This window comes from Pygocentrus nattereri, chromosome 19 (assembly GCF_015220715.1).
Source record: "Pygocentrus nattereri isolate fPygNat1 chromosome 19, fPygNat1.pri, whole genome shotgun sequence".
NCBI lineage: Eukaryota > Metazoa > Chordata > Actinopteri > Characiformes > Serrasalmidae > Pygocentrus > Pygocentrus nattereri.
Window position 1 is genome coordinate 26,262,768 of NC_051229.1, and position 20,846 is coordinate 26,283,613.

A 20,846-nucleotide genomic window follows, 5' to 3' on the forward strand; every position below is an offset into this window, starting at 1 on the left:
GGACTTTAGCATCACCAGGGATTAAACTCATGATCTCCTGATGACAGAGATAGCGCTTAGATGGTTGCGCCACTCGGGAGCCTTTATTAGTTTATATTAACCCCTTAACAGGCCATGGGCCTGACAGAGAACCCAAAGTGTTATTACACACTTCTGTAACATAAGAAAAGCATCAAAGTCCCTGGACATACTGAATAATACGCCTTAGTATGTTATAAGTGTGATGTTAAGAGTTTACAAAAATCACAAGCTGATATTCATTCTGCTGCCGAAATGTCCACTAGCAGCCTAAAAAAAGGCTATAAGAACAGTAACAATATTACAGAAAGTTGTCTTTCAGTGATCACCACCTGGAGATCTACCTTCCTGCAGGTTTCACCTCCAAAACAAATCTCCAGGAGCATGGTTGTTAGCATGTGATACTGAAGCTTTCCACAGTAGAAATGATGGGAGAGCATAAGTTAAGCTATACTTTTTTAATCCCATAAACAGGGAAATTCCACCTCTGCATTTAACCCATCCATGAAGTGAAACACAATGTACACACTAGTCAATACACACACACTAGGGGGCAGTGAGCACACTTGCCCGGAACGGTGGGCAGCCCTATCCACGGCGCCCGGGGAGCAATTGGGGGTTAGGTGTCTTGCTCAAGGACATCTCACTTATGGACTGTCGGCACTGGGGATCAAACCGGCGAGCTTCCGGTCATAGGGCCAGTTCCCTAACTGGCCTAAGTTCCCTAAATGTCAATGTATTTCTGGCTGCACTTGATGGTGTTACTCAGCAACAAGATATAAGCTTATGTCCCAACGTTTCTAGACACATATTCATCCAAGTTTACCACACTAACAGCCTCTTCTCTTCTGGGAAGGTTTAACACAGCATGTTGGAAGACTGCTGTGAAGATCGGAGTGCATTCGGTCAAAAAAAAAAGGTCAGGTACTGATTTTGGATGATTAGTTCTGCAAAACACCATGTCAACTCTTTACACCCCTCTTTCACTTGCCATAGGGCATGGCGATCATAGGATCATTCACGCACCTCAGCAACTGGCATAAAGTAGCTAATTAGTATTCTTTTGGACACATACTGTATCAATGTTTTGGCTTGACCAAATTGTTTTACATCCACATTGTCTTTCCACACTCTAAGTCTGTTCCAGCCCCTCCACTCCTCTGTCCTCCATCACTGATCCCCTACATCTGTATCCCTGAAATTACGATCTGGATGAGCTCCAATTTCATTAAACTCACGACAGACTAAAACAGATGTCCTATTAATTGGTCCGAAACCTCTTTTTAGCACCTGTTCTGATATATTTATGGACTTTGATGGAGCACAGTTAAAACAGCTTACTCACTGAAGCTGCCTTCTACCACCTCCATAGTGATGCTAGAACCGCCCCATGCTTAACAGCAAAGATGTAGAAATGTAGTTTATGCTTTCATCAGTTTCCAGTTTGATTGCTGGGATGCCTGTCTTATTTGCCTCCCTGCTAAACTTTACAGTAAATTATATTATTCCTACAAAAGTACTTCACAGGATATAATCAAGAACTGGAATATTTTAAACTGTTCCAAAGTGACAACTGTATTCAAAATGTTGGCTAACTTATTACTAGCTATGATTTATTAACTATGACTACATTAATAATTGTCCCAGGTCACTCTGCTCTCCACAGCAGGCTTTCTCCCTTGAACAATGCTATTCTAAGAATCATAAGACTGAGCAACCGGTGATGAGGGCAGTGCATTGTGTTAACAAGAGGCTACGCCCACTGCTAAAAAACACCAATGGGTGACGAGCATGTCTAAAGATCCACTAACAGGAGAACGACATGGGATCAAGCACAGCACACCATTTTAAAATGGATGGAGTAGATGGATGTCCCAAACAGACTGGGGTCATTTTCCTGCAGCGTAGGCCGATGGTCAGATCTTTATCGTATAATAGGGCTGTAATAAACTTGATAACTCATTTAAGGTCAATTGTTAAATTATTTTTTAAAAATTTAATAAAATAAATGTGAAAATTAATTTGCATTATTATAATAAAGCATATTTGGCATTATTCTCCCAGTAAAGTATTTATGGAAAGCTTTGTATGAGCCAATACTGTTTACTGACCTATTGTTGTTTTGTTTATTTCATCAATCATCACAATAATTAATAAATCACTTGATTGATAGGGACAGCTGTAGCATAATCTGGCATGCTGCACACCAGTATCAATGATCTATGTGTGACAAACAGCAAACTTATAAGATCCATGTTATTACACAGTTTGTTGTGGGATCAAGCATAGGCACCAAGTATATCCCTCCACTAACTCTCTCTCTCTCTCACTCTCTCTCTCTCTCTCTCTCTCTCTCTGTCTGTATAGATCTGGGGAGAATCAAGATGCTAAATTGTGTTGATCCCCAAGGGTGGGGGGGCCTAGTGCAGAGTCAGCAATGTTAAATGGCTTTGTGCCATCACAGAAACCATCACAGCAACCTGATCTGCATATTAACCAGCGGAGTGCAGCAGATACAACCTAACCACTGCCCAACTGACCACTCTCCACCTACAACCCACTAACCGTACCACCTGGAGTGCTTTTTCTGCCGATAAACCTGCTGCACTGACATGATTTTATGTCATGGCAGATGTTATACACTGTCATGGCAAATTTTCTTCAGTAACATAACAATGTCATGATACCATTGCTGGTAACATGAAAATCAGTGATGCTGTCAGAACTTTGCACATTGTACATATGGATAAACTTGCAGCCAACGTTGATGCTCGCATGCATGGCAGTATGTCTCAACATACAGAAGATGTATTCAGATACATTGTCATCCACAGAAAATCCTTTTAATCTGAGAAATATTACAACATTACTCTGTCTGCTCTGCACAACAGCCTAATATAAGTATACATTATTTGAGCTACATTTGTGACAGTGAATCTCATTTACAACTAGTCTGATCTTTTTTCCTCTCAATGCATAAAATTCTGTGCAAACAGTAACATTCATAGACAGGATTGCACACCACTCCAATTTTCAGAAATATGCAGGCTGTTTTTAGCTCTTTGCAAGCTTAACACATGGTACTTATAGTATTGGCTTTAGAAAAAAAAGTGATAGCTCCATAAGTTAAAATTATCCACCATATCACTTGCATGGTTTTCAACGTTTTGCTTTACTGAATGCTTTTTTCTCTTGTTTACATATGGTTGGGTTTTAAAAGCAAAGGTGGCAAAGGCTTGCAACTGGTTTAAGACATTAAAGGATGAATTGTATACTTGTATACTTAATTTTATATATATATATATATATATATATATATATATATATATATATATTATATATAGATCTTCCTTCAAGATGGTGGCATGCATATATATATATATATATATATATATATACATATATACAATATATATATATATATATATTGTCAGTTGTCAGTGCTTTGCACAAAGTTATTTGGTTTGTTTCCATTATTTTTGTTGATTTTTGTTAGAAAAAGCCTGGAATAATTGACTTTGTCTTTACTTAGTCAATTTTTTCGTTTCAATATCATACCTTTGATTGTGTAAGTTTGATTGTTGGTTTCACTTTTTGGTGATCTTTTTGTATATTTGCAATTTTCAATTGTACGTTTCTTTCTGGCACATGACATAATGCAGTGTCTTGTTCACACTATCAGTTGGGCTTGTTTTGTGAGTCAGGTGGAGATTCACAAACGCTCTGACAATCACACATTGAAAGTATCTAAAAAGTAGCCACTACTTTTTCTGAAAATATAGTTAGATTATAGTTAGCTACAAATTCTGGGAATATAGCTACAAAGTAGCTAACTACAAATTTTTTCGGTATCTATGTAACATTGGGGAGTGATGATGAGGCAGATGCATACGCTGAGAGAAGCCAACACGGATGGAACGAGGGACAGACGTAACCAAAAGAAACACAGACTAAACACAATAACAGAGACTAGGAAATATAATGGAGACCAGAAGAACAAACACCAAACACAACCATACAAGACCAAACAAAGACCAGCAAACTAATGGGAAAACACAGGGCTTAAATACAAGGAATAACAATGGTTAACAAGACACAGGTGGTTAACACAGGTGGTAACAATCAGGGGCAGGGTCTGGAAACAAGGGGGCAGGACCAGGAAGAAAGAAAACAAGGAATCGCATGGACAAGACCAAAACAAAACAAAAGCACATGTAGGACTGGGAGCGGCCAATCGTGACAACCTATCCCAACCCTGCTTGTAACAATAATAGAATCCTTTTTGGTGCCCTTTTGGCCTGGGAACAGGTAGAAAAAACACTGAAAATACCATACAGAAATTCACCTGTGCAATAATTAAATTTAGTCTGAATAATCAGAATCAGGCTACTGTTACTTTGTTGTGCTTGTGCTGGAACTACTTCCATCAGCAGAGAAACAGAAATTTTGAATAACCTTCAGGGTGTCTTTGCTTTGATTTCTCTTTCTCTTTTCTCTTTAAAACACTGGGTGTTTTATGGAGAGTAAAATTATGGCTGTACTGTTGCAGATACTGCAACCAAATCACAGCCATGATCATTTTTAACCATAACACACCACTTCCAGTTTTCTGTAAATGTGTCTCCATACAAACTCTGCAGCAAAGAGACTGAGTAGTGTTTTAAGGTTTACATGAGTGTGTATAACGTAGGTAATGTAGGTCTGGGCTCAACCAGTATGTAACATGGCAAACATTACCAATGTAATGGTTCTAAATCCTAAAAGCTCACATAGACTCTCTAGGGCTGGACAAGTTACTGAACTGTAACCCTGAAAACAAAATATGTATATGTTAAATAACAAGACAGAACATTAATCATAAATAAGTTTGAAAAATTGATATAACTCTACATTTTGTTGCAAGTGTCTTTTTACTTGCCTCTTTTTGCCACAATCTCCTCTTGTTCCAAGATGTTTCCCTCAAGCTCACAGGCTTTTTCACTCTTTATACCACTTCTACTGTTCTAATGTTCTGCTGGTTTGTATTGGTATGAGTGAGCAGCTCAAATTCATCCTCCTCATCCTCATTATTAAGATTAAAATTAAGTGACCCTTATTAGTCCCACAACGGGGAAATTTCACCTCCGCATTTAACCCATCCATGAAGTGAAACGCCACATACACTCTAGTGAGCACACACACATTAGGGGGCAGTGAGCACACTTGCCCGGAGCGGTGGGCAACCCAGGTAGCATTTGGGGGTTAGGTGTCTTGCTCAAGGACACCTCAGTCATTTGCTGTTGGCTCTGGGGATTGAACCGGCAACCTTCCGGTCACAAGGCTGGTTCCCTAACCTCCAGCCCATGACTCGCCCCGGTATTATCGACCTAGTGCAGCTGAGGAACAGAATGGGTTAATCCATTTTGGCAAATAGTAAAAAAACAAGCATTACTTCTATAAAAAAAAAGCTTGACTGCAAGAATTATGCAAAGGTATGAACACACCTGGTGAAATGATGCATCTTACTGATCTCCTAAGTGAAAATAAGTTAACACGCCCACTACAGAGAACACACTTTGATGTTTTAATGCACAACTATAGCTTATTTGCTGAATTTAATACAATACAAACTGTTGTATGAAAATGCTTCTAGTGATTGTGAAGTGTTCCGAAGCAGGCAAAGGTCAGACAGGCCATAAATTTGTCCACTCACCCCAGCATGGAGAGCAAGTGCATGTTCCAGTATTGGGCTGTTGCCGCTGCCTCTGAGAGTGTAATGCCCCTCCAGATTCCCAATCTGCCAAAACACACGCACACGAACACACACCTATTAAAAAGGATTTAGTGGTATATAAACATTGTTAAAGTTCTGATTTCTTGTTTTTGTCATGTCATGAAAATGTATATTGTATATTGTACATTGTGTATTGTATAATGTATGCCAGTTAAGACTACAATAAAATAAATGACTATTATAAGAGAAAAAAGGCTGGAAATTTCTATTAAGAGAAGGATAAACAAAGAGTAAATATCTAAAAATCTTCACAAATTATTTAAATGGTAAAGAAAAAGAGACATATTGATGAAAAACATCTGTGTCTTTCATTGTCTGTCTGCCTGTCCAGGGTGTATGGATAATGACCACTAGGATAGGCTCCAGCACCCCCCACGACCCTGAGGGAGAAGCAGCTTAGAAAATGTGTGTACTAAATATAATTAGTAAATAGGCCTAATTAGCTTACTTTGTAATGAGGCGTGTAATCAGCGAAACACTGAACTCTCAAAAATTCCTCCACTTCAGGTTGAAATGATTTCAGCCCAGCGTGCCCTGAATTTCAGTTCCAGTCTCGAATTTCTCTACAATTTTCTTATGGAACACCTGCAGCCCAACAACAGGACCTCACAGACAACACAACTACAGTATGAATTAATGATGTATTAATGACTTATTATATATTTTATTTATTATATTTTATTTATCATTATTAATACTAGTACTACTACTCCAAATACTTCTACTACTACAAAAAAAAGGTTTACTTGTTTTTTTATAAACATATCTCTATATAAAAACATAACTCTATTCTGTATCTCCATGAGCACTCTTTCAGCCCCCCAACCCCCCCACGACACTTAGCTGTACTATGTAATAGAGTGGGTTTGGGGCAGTAATGCAATTGATGATCAGTAATTAAAGTCAGAGAGAGAGCTGTCAGTGTCCATTACTTTAACCTTCACTCACCATCAACATCGCACACACTCTCACACAAATCCACCTGAACTGCTCATCAATCACAGACTGCACCGCTCATACGTCATCCTCACATACTGACACACACTTATATCAGCACATCCTCCTCCGCTGCACATACATATGCTCTCATTTTTCTCAGTGTTCATTATTTAATTATCTGCGGAGTTATTAATGAAGTAATCAGCTCCTTCATCCACTCTCATTCTGTCCATCCTCTAAAGCAAAGGGTTCATTCAAACATAGTTTTTTCATATACAACATTAATGATGTAATAATTTCAATACAGTACCAAAAAATGTTAAAATTGATCATTTGAAATAGTCAGAGGTGATTTCATGCCCAGGCTTATTCAGACATAACGCAGGACCTCTGATTGGACGTTATGATGAGATTCATTTATTTATCACCAATCACACTCACATACCAATGACAATCTTTTTACACATCATTCACATGGATGGCTGCAGACTGGCTGGATTTATTCAGAGATACTCGGAGACTTGTAACCAGAACGATGAACAGAGCTTAAGTAAGCTTAAGAGTAAAAGATTATAAAATGACTGAGAAAGCTGTACAGTATTAATAACTACAGTAAAATCAAGAAATCATCATATTTCAAGAACATGATTGACATCACAGTGCATTTGGTCAATTCTGATCGGCTATTATTCATTTTTTTCATTTCTACAGATACCACAGTGTTCAAGTCTCCTTAAGTCAGTCATAAACATGCCAAAATAATTTGTGGTAAAACCAGACACAATGGCCCTTATTATTATCAGCACATCCACAAGACGATTATAAGTTGAGGTATGAGTTGGTCTATTCGTTTGTTTTCTTTGCTGTCCAAGCTACTGTCAAAAGTCTTTGCCACCACCAAAGTTCAAAGGCATTATTATTTCCTGTCCTACTTTCTTACTGTCCAGCTTTCACATTCATAAAAAGAACACAGAGATGACCATAGCCTGGACAATTCTGTAGAGACTGAAACCCTGCGTTTGAAAAAGCTCTTACATCCTTGTTCTGCTAAGTGCCAAACTTTGTTGCGTTTCTCGAGTGCTGGATCCTTTTGGTCCACATCTTCTCCATCAGTGGTAAAGTCTTTCCTGTAGCCATAACCTTAGTCCTTTTCAGTTCAGCCTAAGTCCCATCTTTTTACTCTGTTCTATATCTTTCCTTAAAGGATCTTCAGCTTTTCCAGAGTGTTGCATCACCCACATTTCAAAAGTTACTGATGTTTCTTCCACCATTCCTGAATCCTCAATCATCTTCCTCCTGTTCTCCTTCTCTGCTCTGCAAACAGGCTAAACATGTATGGTGACAGTATGCAGCCTTGTCAAACACCTTTGCCGATGTCTGTCCATCTTATCATGACTGTGGCTTGTTGATCAGTGTAGAGATTCATAATTAGATCTATAAGATTTCTTGTATTCCCATTTTCCTGAGGATATTCCATATCTTTTATGTGGTTGAATCAGTCGAAGGCTCTGCTTCACTTAATGAGATGACTAGCTAGCCAGACACCATGACAACATGTTTTGGCTGATCAACGACATTTGGGATACAAAGTAAAACTGGGTGAATTTGAATTTGCGAAGAACTATTCCCTGAACGCTGAGTGTGGGATCTGCAGCTGTGTGTGTGTGTGTGTGTGTTTGGTGTGTGTGTCCTGAATATGGTTTAAAAGCGAGATTTTTCAAAAGAAACGTTAGTTCTTCCCCACTTTCCCTCCTTGAACAATGCTGAGCTCGGCCTGCCTTTTGTCTGCCGCTGCCGCACGCACAGAACACACTCTACAGACAGCAAATGGGGAAGAAAATTACTTTTCTTTCAACTTAAGAGGTGGAACAGCCTTTTAATTTCTTTTGGAGCTGGCCTTCGATTTGTAGAGAAATATAAAATGGCTCATTTTATTATTACGCGATAATAAGATGTGCCTTGATGTGAGTTTAAAACTAGAGTGTGTACACATAACTGGCTCTCTGTACAAAGCGCTGTGTTTCATGTTGTAAATTCATTCACTGTCAGCAGAAAATTGCTGTGAACATGGCACACAGTGAATTTCTGTATGTTCTGTGGAAATATGGATAGTTATAGTGCAATATGCTGAATATGGGTAGTTATAGTACAATGAAGCACCAAATACATTCTTTTGCTGGAAATAACTGCAAGTCAAAGCTAACAGCTCAGTCAGAAACATTTGAAAACAGTTTATCTTCCTGGTAAACACACATATAGACTCTGGAGAACCATTTAGCTTTTGTTGTATCTTTCTATTTTTTCACAGAAACAAAGGAAACTTCAAGTAGCCTGGTCTAATTTAATACATGCTAGTTGCATTCCTGTGTGTTCCTTTGAGATTGGGCAGTTGTGTATAAATATCTGGTTAGATTCTGGTGGAAAATAAACTTTTTAACCCACCTGCCGTAGTGTCTCATAGATTTTTTCCCGAAACTTTATGTTTTACCCAGCAAAAATAAGGCAAAGCACTCTAGCCAGTATGTCCATGTTTTAACTGGGCTATATGGGTTTTATCTGGGCAGAGGCTTGGACTAGATGGGTTGTGTATGGGCCCCAGCTGGCTCAAATACAAAGAAAAATTTACCAAAAATTTAATTTATTCAAATCCTGCCATTAATCGATGAGCCAAAACATGTTTAATGTCCAAAGTTCACTTTTTTTAAGTTTTATACTGCAGCTAGCAATGTACCTGACAAGTGATGAAGCTAAATAAAAGCTAATAATCAGCATCACACAAACTGTACATCTTTGTTAGGTAATCTAAAATAGACTTGCCTAAGTGGTGTCTGACATGGTATGACATACTGCTATCTATAAAAATTGGAAAAGAAAAAAAAAAGCACATTGCATAAAACAGAAGAGAACCCTCAGGGCTTTCTAGGCCACAGAATGATTTTGGTGAATAAAAAAAAAAATTCATTTTTCGTTTTTGTTTACAAAACCAATTCCCAAAAATTTTTGTGAACTTTTTCAGGTATTTAATTTAAAACAGCACAAACAAGGGATATTTAATATTTTACCAACTAAGTTGATTTTTGGAAATATAAACTAATTCCAAATTTGGTGCCTGCAGCACATTCCAAAAAAGTTGGGACAGAGACAATGTAAGACTGGAAAGTTAACCCTTAAAACCCCAAGCTTTTTACATATTAAGGCTTATTGTTCAGTAACTACAGGAACTTGTGCTAACTGGTTGATCTATTCTTATGTTATGGAAGCGTGCAATATAACTTTGGGCCTCCCAGTAGGCCCTGGCGATTTAGTAAACAGGTGATGCTTTCATGATAAGGTATAAAAGGAGCATTCACAAAAGGCTCAATAACTACTATGCAGATAATTATGTGATTGAATATTCTATCACACACACACACACCCACCCCCACACCCCCACACCCACCCACACCCCCACACACACACACCTTCTAAGCCGCTTCTTCTGGGTTGCGTGGGGTGCTGGAGCCTATCCCAACATATATTGCGCAAAAGGCAAGACACACCCTGGACAGGTGAATATTCTAACAGTTAAAGAAAAATGTTTCTTAAAACAAAATTGCAAGGAATTTTGGGATTTCTCTATCTACAGTCCTTAAAAGTAAAAGATTTTGAGAATCCAGAGAATCTGTGTGTAAAGGTCGGGTCCAAAATTCTGTACTAAAAGCCCATGACCTTCAATCACTTAGACAGCACTGTATTTAAAACCAACATGCTGCTGTTATGAACACAACCACATAAGCTCAAGATTACTTCAGAAAAAAACTTCTAAGTAACACAGTTTGCATCTACAAATTCAAGTTAAGACATAACCTTGCAAAGTGGAAACAACATATAAAAACTGTAATGTTGGGGAGCAATGAGGCGGACGCACATGCTAGGATAAGCAACTTTTATTATGGGCAAATCCAGGGTCTTGGTCAAATCGGTCCAGGTTCAAATAGCCAATACGGAGAGCAGGAGGGACAGACATGACAAAAATGAACACAAGAAAACTACAATGGGGGCTGGAGGAACGAACACCAAACAAAACCAACAGCACATACGTCAAACATCCAAATAAAGACCATCAAAGACAAGGGGCAAACAGAGGGCTTAAATACAACAGGGATGATGAGGGACAGGTGGAAAACAGGTGGCCACAATCAGGGGGGAAGTCATAAAACAAAGGGCCGGACTAGGAAACCAAAACAAAGAAAACATGTGGACTAGACCAAAACAAAACATGAGCAGATGGACAGGACCGGGAGGGGCCAATCGTGACAGTACAAAGACACACACCCCGAGGCGTACCAAACAAAACAAACACAACAGAACAAAACCAAACAGACACAAAGGACCAAAAACAGGGACAGATCCAAACTAGACAGGGACAGGCAGAACAGGCACATGAACAGAAGCAGGAGGCAGGCAGCAGGTCCGAAGGCGCGGAGACTGGCAGCGGGTCCAGAGGAGTGGCGAGTGGCGGCGGGTTCGGAGGCGCGACGACTGGTGGCAGGTCCAGAGGTGCGGTGTGACAAGCACACTGAATGCACATTTAATATGCTTTACTGCAGCATGCGTCTTTCATAATGGATCGCCAGTGGAAAAGAGGGTGATTCCGATTTTCTTTTATTAAAGATGTCTGTCACTTTTGATGTCACTTTTAGCAGTTGTGTGCACGACTTTTGCTGTTGGTGGCTTTATTTTTTCCGCGGAGACAGAGTAGAAGGAAGGAGTAACCCCGGACTCAACTGCTAGTGAAACTGACAAATGGTGAGCAACCTTGCATGGAACTTGAGACCGCTGGGTCTCCATGTGTTTGTTACCACATACTCTCTCTCTCTTCAATTAAATCATTCAAACTTCGCTCATGGGGAACTGCATACAGGATAGCTGAATCCCTTTATTGATTTTCAAGCAGCGAGCGCATTGTATATATTGTATCTGTGTGTTTATGTATATGTGTATATACACATCTTTACACAAATATTATGGATGTCTGGGGAAAGGATTGCATTTTTTGTGGAACCCTATCAAGCTAAAGTTAACTATAGTACGGGGTAAGATTACAAGGTGCTTTTTACAGGTGGTGGCCCATATGGGGAGGTATTCTGGCCATGAGGTTCTCTTCCAAGCTCACGCCCACAGTTTAACAAATTTTAGCAAATCCAACACTTTATTTTTTTATTTGTTGTTATTTCATGTTTTTATTTAAGTGCTTGTTTTGTGTGGAAGGTCACATACAGTGCTTGGGGAAGCTATTTGTCTAGTTCATACTGGAACATTGTACTTTTGATGACTTTGTTCCTAGCTACATAGAGCTATATAGTTATTTCAGTTAAATCAACACGTGCAAATCACATACAACCCGATATAGCAATTATACATACCAATTTACACTTACACTCCTTCATAGATTGGTATACCTCTGATACCCAGGGCCCCCCGTTCACTTTCCATAAAATGGAGGCAGCTGAAGAACAAGTTAGACCCACTCAGCATGTAACACAGAGGCACCCGAGCGGGGACATCACTGAGGTTTCAGGTCTACTGGAACAGTTATATTTGGATGAACCGAAATCATCTGTTGTCCAACATGACAGTGATGATGATGATGAGGATGTTAGCAATGAGCTTGGCTTGTTGGGAGAGAGACTTCTGAAACTCACTGAGAGAGGGAGCATTAGAAGGATGAATTAAAGATGTCATTGATTCCTCCCTCAGTAGGGGAGAAGGATTAAGAGAGACAGTCAACAAACTGTCTGTCAACATGAAGGAGTATAGAGATGAAAGGTTTAGCCATATTGACCCCACAATTGTCAACTGTCTCCATCGCTGTGATCGTTTGTGGAAGGAAAAATTGAGAGAAACCTCATGCAGGAGCTCTCGAAGGCTTTTAAAGCCCCTCACAGCTTTCACACCTGCTGAGAATTCCTTTCCCAATGAAGCCAGCTATATGGCTCTGAATCCACCCTCTGTACCACCTATTCGTATGGACTTCCCAAAGTTTGGAGAATCCACAAGTTCATCAGATGTCACTAACTTCATTGAGCAGTGTGAAAACTTCCTGACTCTTCAGCCACTGAGTGATCAGGAGCTGCTGGGTACACACAATGCTGTATTGCAGGGTCCAGCTCGAAGTTGGTGGCAGGCCGCAAAAGGAAAAAATTAAGAACTGCCCCATGTTTAAAACTGCCTTTTTAGAAGCTTTTCTGTCAGAGGATTATACTGCAGAAATCGAGGAGCAGCTCCATGCCATGGTGCAAGCCCCAAACCAGAGGCTAAGAGATTTTGCTTATGACTACAGGGCACTTTGCTTGAAGTGATGCCCAGAAATGCCTGAGGAGGAGATGGTGCGGAGGATTCTCAATGCATATAATCCTCAGCTGGCTAGTGGAATGAGGGGTATAGTATCAACTGTTGATAAGCTTGTCAAGACAGGGTCGTCAATGATAGAGAAAGATTGGGCTTCCTCAAAGGGCTACTTGAGCAGAGTACAAAATGTCAGCTCAGGAGAATGCCAAGTCAAGAAACCACCAAAAAAGAATGATGAAAAGCACTTTTGCCACAGTGCAAGGAGTGCCCTCTCTTCTCATTGTCCCTATACAGATCCGTGGAGCCAAGGGTGATGCTGTGTTGGATACAGGAAGTACCTACACACTTGTGCAGGAAAGCTTGTGGGAACAAATTGCCAGAAAAGATGAGGATTTGTTGCGCTGTGGAAACCAGGTGTTTATCATGGCAGATGGACAAGAGAGCAAAGCAGTGGGCAAATTTCCTCTAGTTCTCAAGCTCCATGATGTGTCCCACAAACTTGATGTATATGTGCTGAAAGATGACAGTCTATACATGCCGATCTTGCTTGGTCTAGACTTTCTAATCAACAGTCAAATGTCCCTTCAGCCACACCTGGGCAAATATACCCTGCCGAATGGGAAATCCCATATGTTCCTTACAAAATCAAGAATGGCACTCAGCTGGACTGACATGGGAGGTAAAGTTAACTTTTATATGGCCACAGACAGAACAAATCTACCCATAAACGCCTTTGTCAACTCAACCAGAGGTGGTACGACCATTGCCTCAGAAGTGGTCGACAGTCTGGACTGAGATGTTGGGATCCACTATGGTAGTAAAACATCATATTATCACTACTGATGAGGTTCCTGTGAGGAGAAGAGCCTACTGCACATCCATCCAAAAGCAGAACATCATCAAAGAACACATCCAAAAGATGTTAAAATAAAACATAATTGAACCCTCTTCCTCTTCCTGGGCTGCTCCTGTGGTTTTGGTGCCAAAGCCGGATGGTTCTTTACGCTTTTATGTGGACTACCATGGTTTAAATGCCAAGACATTTCATGATGCCTACCCTATGCCCCTGGTGTATGAGATCCTGGAATCAAAGCAGGATGCTGCCTACTTTAGCACACTGGATTTACAGAGTGGCTACTAGCAGGTGACTATGGATGAAGAGAGTAAGTTAAAGACAGCAGTTATCAACCCTCAAGGGTTATACCATTTCAAAGTTATTTGGCCTCAAAAATGCGGGCGCCACATTTCAGAGGTTGATGGAACAGGTGTTGGGAGAGCTAAAAGGGAAAATATGTTTTGTCTACATCGATGACGTTGTATTCTCACAGACTCCAGAACAACACCTCCAGCACCTGAATGCGGTCTTTACCAAATTACATCAAGCCCAACTAACTCCATCCATCCATCCATCCATCTTCTAAGCCGCTTCTCCGTCAGGGTCGCGGGGGGGAGCTGGAGCCTATCCCAGCAGTCTTCGGGCGGAAGGCAGGATACACCCTGGACAGGTCGCCAGTCCATCGCAGGGCAGACACACAGACAGTCACTCACACACTCACACCTAGGGGCAGTTTAGCATGTCCAATTGGCCTGACTGCATGTCTTTGGACTGTGGGAGGAAACCGGAGAACCCGGAGGAAACCCACGCAGACACGGGGAGAACATGCAAACTCCACACAGAGAGGACCCCGGTCACCCGGCCGGGGAATCGAACCCAGGCCCTCCTTGCTGTGAGGCGACAGCGCTACCCACCACGCCACCGTGCCGCCCTCCCAACTAACTCTCAACGTAAAAAAGTGTCATCTTTTCCAGACGCAAATCACCTTCCTGAGACACGTTGTGATGGGCCGAGGAGTTGAAGTAGACCCTGACAAAGTAGCAGCCATTTGCAAGTACCCAACTCCAACTGACCTCAAGAGTCTTCAGAGGTTCTTAGGTTTGGTTGGCTGGTATCATAAGTCCATCCCTAACCTGGCCAACATGTCCGCTCCACTGAACAACTTAAAAAAGAAAGGCGTGTGTTGGGAATGGTCTGCAGACTGTCAAGATGCCTTCACAAAAATGAAAAAGGCTCTTCAATCTGATCCAGTGCTGGCTCAACCAAGGCCTAATGTTACTCATGGAGTTCAAACTGATGCTAGTGATGTGGGAAAGGGGGCTGTCCATACCCAGGAAATTGAGGGTGAGAAGAAGGTCATCGTGTATGCCTCTTGGGTACTGCACAGAGCAAAGCAGAGATATTCCACCTCCAAGAAAGAATGCTTGGCCGTTGTATGGGCGGTAGAAAAAAGGCGGCATTATCTGGAGGGATCTGTGTTTGATATCTTCACAGATCATAGCACCCTTACATGGGCATTCAGCTCTCCCAGGACTGTGTCTAGATTGACCTGGTGGACTCCAAGTCTCCAAGCTTTTGACTTCAGAGTGCATTATAGGAAAGGTTGTTGCAACATTGTGCCAGATGCTCTATCAAGAGCTCTGTCCACTTCAGAAGGAAACATCTGTGTTGCAATGGCCAAAACCTATTGGTGTGATTTGCCAACCTCGCTGCATGACATTCAGAATGCACATTTAATATGCTTTACTGCAAGTGTTTTTCATAATGGATTGCCGGTGGAAAAGAGAGCGATTCTGATGTTCTTTTATGAACTTACGTACTCTGTGGACTCACTGGTCAGGGACCAGTCAACTAATCTGAGAGGAGAGGAGAATCCAAAACAAGGGCAGGGAGGAGATGGCGGGAGAGAGAACTCGGGCATGGTGATTGAGCGTGGGCAGTTTCACCCTTGGATCTATTTTCTCAGTTTTTTTAGGCTCACTTTTAGCAGTTGTGTGCACGACTTTTGCTGTTGGTGGCTTTATTTTTTCAGCGAAAAGAAGGAAGGAGTAACCCCGGACTCAACTGCTAGTGAAACCGACAAGTGGTGAGCAACCTTGCATGGGACTTGAGACTCTGCGTGTTTGTTACCACAAACTCTCTCTCTACCATTAAACCATTGAACCTTCACTCATGGGGAACTGCATACAGGATAGCTGAATCCCTTTATTGATTTTCAAGCAGCGAGCACATTGTATATATTGTATCTGTGTGTTTACGTGTATGTGTGTATACACATCTTTGTACGAATATTTTGGGTGTCTGGGGAAAGGATTGCATTTGTAAATAGATCATTAAAGGCCACAACTGCTGTGGTAAAGAGTTGTAATCATCCAAACTGAAAACGGGATGGTCCTTCGCCTTCCTACAGGAACAACGATACGCTCTTGTTAACTCAGTGCCAGGGGATTTGCTCTCACTGGCATGGCAGCATTGGGATGTGTCTAACTTTTGTCCCAATGGAACAACCACATACCGGAGTCTCGTTCCTCGCTGCAGCCTTTAGTGGTTGGTCTTTCTCTAACGTTGGGGAGCAAAGAGGCAGACGCACATACTGAGATAAGCGGCTTTTATTATGGGCAAATCCAGGGTCTTGGTCAAATCGGTCCAGGTTCAAATAGCCAATACGAAGAGCAGGAGGGACAGACATGACAAAAATGAACACAGGAAAACTACAACGGGGGCTGGAGGAACGGACACCAAACAAAACCAACAGCACATACATCAAACATCCAAATAAAGACCATCAAAGACAAGGGGCAAACACAGGGCTTAAATACAACAGGGATGATGAGGGACAGGCGGAAAACAGGTGGCCACAATCAGGGGCGGAGTCGCAAAACAAGGGGCTGGACTAGGAAACCAAAAGAAAGAAAACACGTGGACTAGACCAAAACAAAGTACAAACACATGGACAGGACCAGGAGGGGCAAATCATGACAATAACTTCCAGAAACACTGCTGATTTCTCTGGGCTAAAGCTCATCTGAGATGGACTGACACAAAGCGGAAACGTGCTGAAGTCTGAATGGGTTTATCTTGTTTTTTGGAAATATTAGATCCTGTGTTCTCTCAGCCAAACAGCAAAAGGACTCTCCCTACTGTCACCAACACAAAGTTCTAAAGTAAGCATCTGTCAGAGTTTGGTTGTGTTAGTGGGTAACTTGCACATTTGTGATGGCACTCTTAATACTGTGGGGTTTATATGCAATTTGGACCAACATATAATGCCAGCTAGCTGACCAGCCAAGGCACCGTCTCCACATATTACAACAGTGCAGCTTGTTAGTAAGAGAGTGCAGGTGCTAGACTGGCCTACAGTCCAGGGCTGTCTCCTATTGAAAATGCATAGTGCATCATGAAGCACAACATACAACATTAGAGACCACAGACTTTTTAGCAGTTGAAATGTTAGATCAAGCAAGGATACCACTTTTACAAGTACAAGATTTGGTGTCCTTTACTGAACAATGGTAAAAGGGAAGACTATTATAACACAGTTGTAAACATTCCATTGTCACATATTTTTCAGCACGTTTTAGGTATCAAGTATACTGAGCATATACACTCAGAAATTGATAAAGTTAAATAGTAGAAACATGAAATATCTTGTCTATGCAATTGAATACAGATGAAAAATAGATTTCCAAATCATGACTGCCTGTTTTAATTTACATTTTTATTACTGACCTAACTTTTTGGTTTTGTAATAAAATAATCATGCCTGTTATATATTAACTATGCAAGTATTGTATTGCTGCTCTTATTTCTTTGTTAAAATAAAGTGTTAAAATCTTGAATTTAACTTAAAATTGTGCTTAGATACAGTCGAGCAAGCTCTCCCATTGATTAGGCCTTCAGCAATTGGACTGAAGGCTTCACAAATTTGATTTGTCACCGACATAATTATGAATTGACAGAGGAATCAAGCAATCACATCTGGGGCCAATTTTTGCAAGAAGATTGCACATTTTGCACTGCAGTCCTTCTAGAGTTTTATGGTCCAAACAGAAGGCCTAGCTCTAATAGTCTAATAGTTCCCCATTGTTATAAATAAAATATGGCAGCAGTCTTCTTGAATCTTGATTTTATCCATACATTTGTTCATTTTTATAGATCTAACATCTGACATGTCTGGCAAACCAAAGCCACAAGTTGCACATGTTGTCATCACAAGCAGGAGGGAATATAATATATACAAAAATGACAAATCAAACAGAGATATCAGCACTGCAGAATTAAGAGGAGAAGGGGTCCCCCTGTAGAGAAAGTATGTGTGCTTGAATGCATGGTACATGCATGTGCATGCGTGTGTGTGTGTGTGTGTGTGTGTGTGTGTGTGTGTGTGTGTGTGTGTGTGTGTATGTGTGTGTGTGTGTGCACGTGTCTAACAGCTGGTAAGTGCGTCTCTCTGTGGGAGTTTGGTGGCATGGAAGCTGCAATCATAAAGTCTGTGGAGCATGATTCCCTCAGGGTTACACACACACACACAAACACACACACACACACAAAATCATCGGTTTTTACAACATGTTTTAATACAATGTTGGCACTGAAATTACACGTTGTCCTCCTATTTGGTTTTTGACATAATTGGAAAAAACCTGTTACCCTTTACAATATGTATAAATTTCATAATGAATGGAGCAACAGAATTGGGCAAAAATGATGTGGAAAAAATTCTGGTTCCATTGACAAATTAAGATTAAAGTTTTTTTCTTCTCTCTTCTTATATATATATATATATATATATATATATATATATATATATATATATATATATATATATATATATATATATATATATATACACACACATTTGCAAAGCATACTGGGAAAGTAGCCTGCACTTGGCATCTTTGAACATTGTAATAGGGTTGGTGGAGCTTCCCAGCATTCCTTGTTCTGTTAGTTTTTGTTGATTTCCTTTTATATTTTCATCTACAGTTCATTTTTGATTTTTTGATTTAACATGTTATTCTTTCCTCACAGGTACGTTTGAATGTATTTTACATGTTTTGTTACATCAACCGTGATGGCATTTGGTGTTTCATGATCAGTTTTACACTGTTATATCATGTTTATTCTCACAAATACAGGTGAATGTTTAAGCAATATTCTTCAGACAGGCATTAGGGCACATAAAAGCTGTGCATTAGAAATACAGGCGTGCAAGAAAAATGTACAAACACAGTTATCAGCTGTATTTAGAAATACAGTAAGGTATTGTAATTGTATAATACAGCATGAGTACTGTATATAATATGTCCCATATGTGTGTATGTATGTATGTATGTATATGAAGTGCTTTAACCTTCCAACCAACCACAACCATACAATTCATCTAGATTCAAATCAGATCCTCCAAGATTCAATCCACTTCCAACACATCACAATCCTGCCCATTCGTAATTGTAAAGCTGCTTTTTACACTGTGTGAAAATTTTATGATGAATAGAGCAGTGGAAATATTCCAGAATTACTTGGACTAAAACAAACTGGCATGAGTCAAATGCCCAGAGCTACTCCTCATTAAAGTGTAGAGCAGAAGATCAGTAGTCTGAGAGCGAAGATGATGCCAAAAGAAAGCACTGGAGTGGGCTCAGTCTGCAAGTGTGCGTTTCTGTGACAGAACAAGAGAGTAGAAAGGGAAAGGTGTATAAAGGATTCGGATAGTGCGATAAAAAGAGGTTATAAGGCCAGGAAAAAGGAGAAAGATCGAGAGAGAGAGAGAGAGAGAGAGAGAGAGAGAGAGAGAGAGAGAGAGAGAGAGAGAGATAGAAAGAGAGAGAGTCAGAGAAAGAGAGAGAGAGCGAGAGAGAGAGAGAGAGAGAGAATGACTGACATTTGAAGGAGTGAAAGAGAAAAGAAAAAAAGAGGCCTGTTTTAGGAGAGGATGAGGATGAAGAAGCATTAGTATGAGGTCTCTTACTCTCTCTCTCTCTTTCTCTATCACTCACTTTCCCTCTCTCAAGGGCAAAAGGGGAGGCAATAATGATGGCTATTATTTTTTCTCTCTCTCTGTTTCTGATTAAATATTCATCTGTTCCAGAGGCAGCAGAATTTATCTGCACTGCTCCAGCATTCACCAGCAAACCCACAGCTTTACAATAAGATCCCAACCCGACCCAAAAGAGATCCACCAAGATCCAAACCAGATCTAAGCTAGATTCATAGAAAATCCAGCTAGATCCAATAGATCCATCTACTAGACCTAAACCAGATGCACTCGACCCAGACTGGATCTACTCAGATCCACCATCCCAGAAACATGACCAGGTTCAAAAACCCAATCCAGCAGGATCCACCTACATCCAGTTATATCTAAACAAACTAGATCCATCCAAACTATACCCAAATCAGACCAGATCCACTCAGGTCTATACACATCCAAACATGTTATACCATCTTCCCACACCTGAACCAGATCCAAATCACATCCAAAACAGGTCCAAATCATACTGATTCATATTCAAAACAGATAAAAACTCATATCAGATGCAAACAAATCCAGATCTAAATCACATTCACATTAGATCCACTGAGATTGCCTAAATCTGATGCCGTGACATGTGTGTATGTGTGTATATGAGTAGGCCTGTGTGGGCTGATGAGTCTCAGACAGCAGCCTTAGCATGTAGCCTGTCCTTCCCTGTAGTGTGGGGGTGGTGAAGCATATGTCCGTGTGTGTGTGTGTGTGTGTGTGTGTGGGTGGGTGGTGAGACAGTAATTTTCCTACAAAGTGCTTTAATCCATCACATGGCCAACACACTGCCTTTGCAGCCATATATCATCTACACATACGCACACACATATACGTATCACCATCATCATCCAGCCTCACACACACCTCACACACACATGCAGCATCACTGAGAATCTCACAAATCTACAGAAATTCATTTAAAGTAA

The 20,846-nt window shown here is 40.6% G+C and overlaps 1 protein-coding gene across 2 annotated transcripts in view; it reads right to left on the reverse strand.

Moving 5' to 3' along the window:
* Window positions 1-20,846, reverse strand: part of LOC108411523 (PC3-like endoprotease variant B) — a 219,783-nt gene that overhangs the window by 174,373 nt on the left and 24,564 nt on the right. For both annotated transcript variants that reach the window (XM_017683140.2, XM_037530903.1), the window contains exon 3: window positions 5,711-5,794. In XM_017683140.2, the coding sequence (XP_017538629.1) occupies window positions 5,711-5,794 (84 nt within the window). The remainder of the gene's footprint in view (window positions 1-5,710; window positions 5,795-20,846) is intronic.